Source organism: Morone saxatilis, unplaced genomic scaffold (genome assembly GCF_004916995.1).
Source record: "Morone saxatilis isolate NCDOM2014 unplaced genomic scaffold, NCSU_SB_2.0 Contig22, whole genome shotgun sequence".
In the NCBI taxonomy this organism is placed as follows: Eukaryota; Metazoa; Chordata; class Actinopteri; family Moronidae; genus Morone; species Morone saxatilis.
Window position 1 is genome coordinate 9,590,971 of NW_023339785.1, and position 2,453 is coordinate 9,593,423.

At 40.6% G+C, this 2,453-nt stretch overlaps 1 protein-coding gene across 1 annotated transcript; it reads right to left on the reverse strand.

Moving 5' to 3' along the window:
* Positions 1-310: 310 nt before the first annotated feature.
* timm8a (translocase of inner mitochondrial membrane 8 homolog A (yeast)) lies at positions 311-1,819 on the reverse strand. Its single transcript, XM_035669824.1, has 2 exons — positions 1,593-1,819; positions 311-1,014 (listed from the first exon to the last, which is right to left on the reverse strand). Exons 1-2 carry the CDS (start codon positions 1,701-1,703, stop codon positions 853-855), a joined length of 273 nt encoding a protein of 90 aa, XP_035525717.1. The 5' UTR covers positions 1,704-1,819; the 3' UTR covers positions 311-852.
* Between the last annotated feature and the right edge of the window lie 634 nt (positions 1,820-2,453).

The window sequence follows — 2,453 nt, forward strand, 5'->3', positions numbered from 1 at the left end:
GATAATCAGTGTTATTCACTTTATCTGTCAGTGCTCGTAGTGTTATGGCTGATCAGTGTACTGTACAAATGTATAATTTTATGACCCGTGTAAAGGCAGTGATTTGTCCTGAATGCATTTCAATCATGTTTATGAATTCCTCTGACAAATTACTGTAATACCTCAGTATTCTATACAAACTGCACCAAAGAATGTTCTTTCCCTCTGTAAATTAATTCCCAACGTGCCAAGCTGTAACATATATCTGATAGAACTGTTACATTTTGTTTGTTTGATAACGCTCATTAAAACATGACTACAACATGACTTGAGTTATTATTATTAATTTTATTTCCAAAAGATGGACAGAATTATTTGGCATTTTGTTTATTGCATACGTACAGTCCGGTAACTCACTCATCTTCGGTCAAGACATGGTTAGTTCTCTTAAATTACAGCAGAGTACGGTGGAATCCTTGTAGCTGTCAGAAACATCTGGCAAGCTCAATGTCCCAGATGCATCCATGTTTCTTGCCGTCTCACACACTCAACCCAATTGTTATAATGATGGATACTGACACATTCAAAACTCAATTTCATAGTTTGACTAGTGAACTGAATTCCACCATTTGACAGACAAAACTAACATAAGGTCTCTGCTAACAACTGACCTAAAGCGGAGGACAAATAAAACCCTAGATTCTGCATGTCCATCCATGGTGTTAATCCGAGGCACTTTTATCAAAAGTTGTTTCTTTTTCCATTTGAAGGTACAGTTGTGCAGCCGGCGGTCAGTCGTCAGGACCAAGCGGCCTCCTCACAGAGCAGGAGGCGGTGGGCATGTGTCTCGTCAATCCTTCCAATGACATGTTTTTAGTCCAACATGGTCTCAGAGAATGAGCCCTTGCTCTTCTGAGTCTGTTCCAGTCTGTTGAGGATGAACTGGCTGGTGTCAATGAATCGCTCCACACAGTTAACAAAGCACATTTCTGTCCTTGAATCCAGCTTGGGTCCGGGTTTATCCATACATTTCTCCTGGAGACAAGACACAGTCATTTAGAGGACTTAATGCAAGGTATTACAAGAGCTCATCTGTTGAAAGCGACACAAACAAGCTTTACAGCAAGTACTGCTGGTTGAAGTTGTTTTATTTGACATGTTCTACAGCAGCAGGCTGCGTCCTCATTGGTACTTTAATGATCTCACAGAAGTCTACTTTAATCCACTATATGATAATGTGTCCGTTAAAACAGGCCGGGCTAATGGTCATCACAGTTTCAGCGAAATATTATATTTAAACGTTAGTTCTGCAAACAATCTGAGAGTAAACACCTCTAGTATCCCGGAGACACTTGGAGATACATCATGTGGCTGAATAACAAGTAAAAAACAACCCACAAACTTAATGTGACCGAACAACGGAGTGGCATAAGGGTCACACACAGGGATAACGTGTGGCCTAATGTTTACATTCGCCCAGCATTATTTGATCACAGCAAATCAAACACGTAGCTGCAACTCCTTTTTCTCAATGTAAGGCAAACTAACCGTGCGTTATGTTTAAAAGGCAAACTGCAGAGCTAGCTCCACTGCTAGCTTTAGACGGCTCTTACCCAGCAGACCTCCGTCATTTGATGAACCAGCTGCTGAAATCTTTGTTTCTGAGATTCAATTTCGATGAACTGCTGAAGCTGAGGGTTGGCTGTCGCCCCCTGGCCCTCCATGTTGAACTAAAACGGGGTCGTAAAGCAGTATTTTCTCTAAATATGAAAGCCTTCTGGCTCTGTTGCTGACCTTCACGTGTATGTATCATCTGTGTGACAACGGGAATCAGGAAGTAGTTGGACCAATCACAGAGCGCGTTCTTCTGACGCCACTCTTCTTCTTCTTCCGTTTTTTTTTTTTGGCGGCGGGCACTTGTCGTCATAAATACGTAACAGACGTTTTCAATTAATGATGTATTATTTTAATTTAAACATTAAAAACAGTTAATATTTCATAAAATGAGAGTCACAGTCATGTTCGTTTCACACGATGTTTCAGTCAAAGCCTGGCATACTTGGCTTTTATTTGTGCAATAGATATGTTCTCACAGAGCTTGTTTCCACATGCGAAGGTGTCTACATTTCACAATGATTCCACATAATACAATACACAAAACACTACGGAAGCGTATTGCATTCATTTGAACTTCGGTTTTTCTGACTAATTTTTTTCCTGTTTTTCGGAGTAATTTTTTCAGAATTACTGAGATACTTCGAACTCCCGCGAGAACCTCCATCCTGGAGAAACATTGCTATGTCTAGCAGATCTGAATGGGCTTTCCTTCTGAACAACCGCAAAGTCCTCAGGTGCCTGCGTAGAGTCGACAAACTAATGATAATACCATCTGTATGACTTAAAGACAGGACTATCTCCCAGTGTCTTAAACCCAGATCAAAGTAAAACTGGATTGAACTAAACAAGCCGGTCAT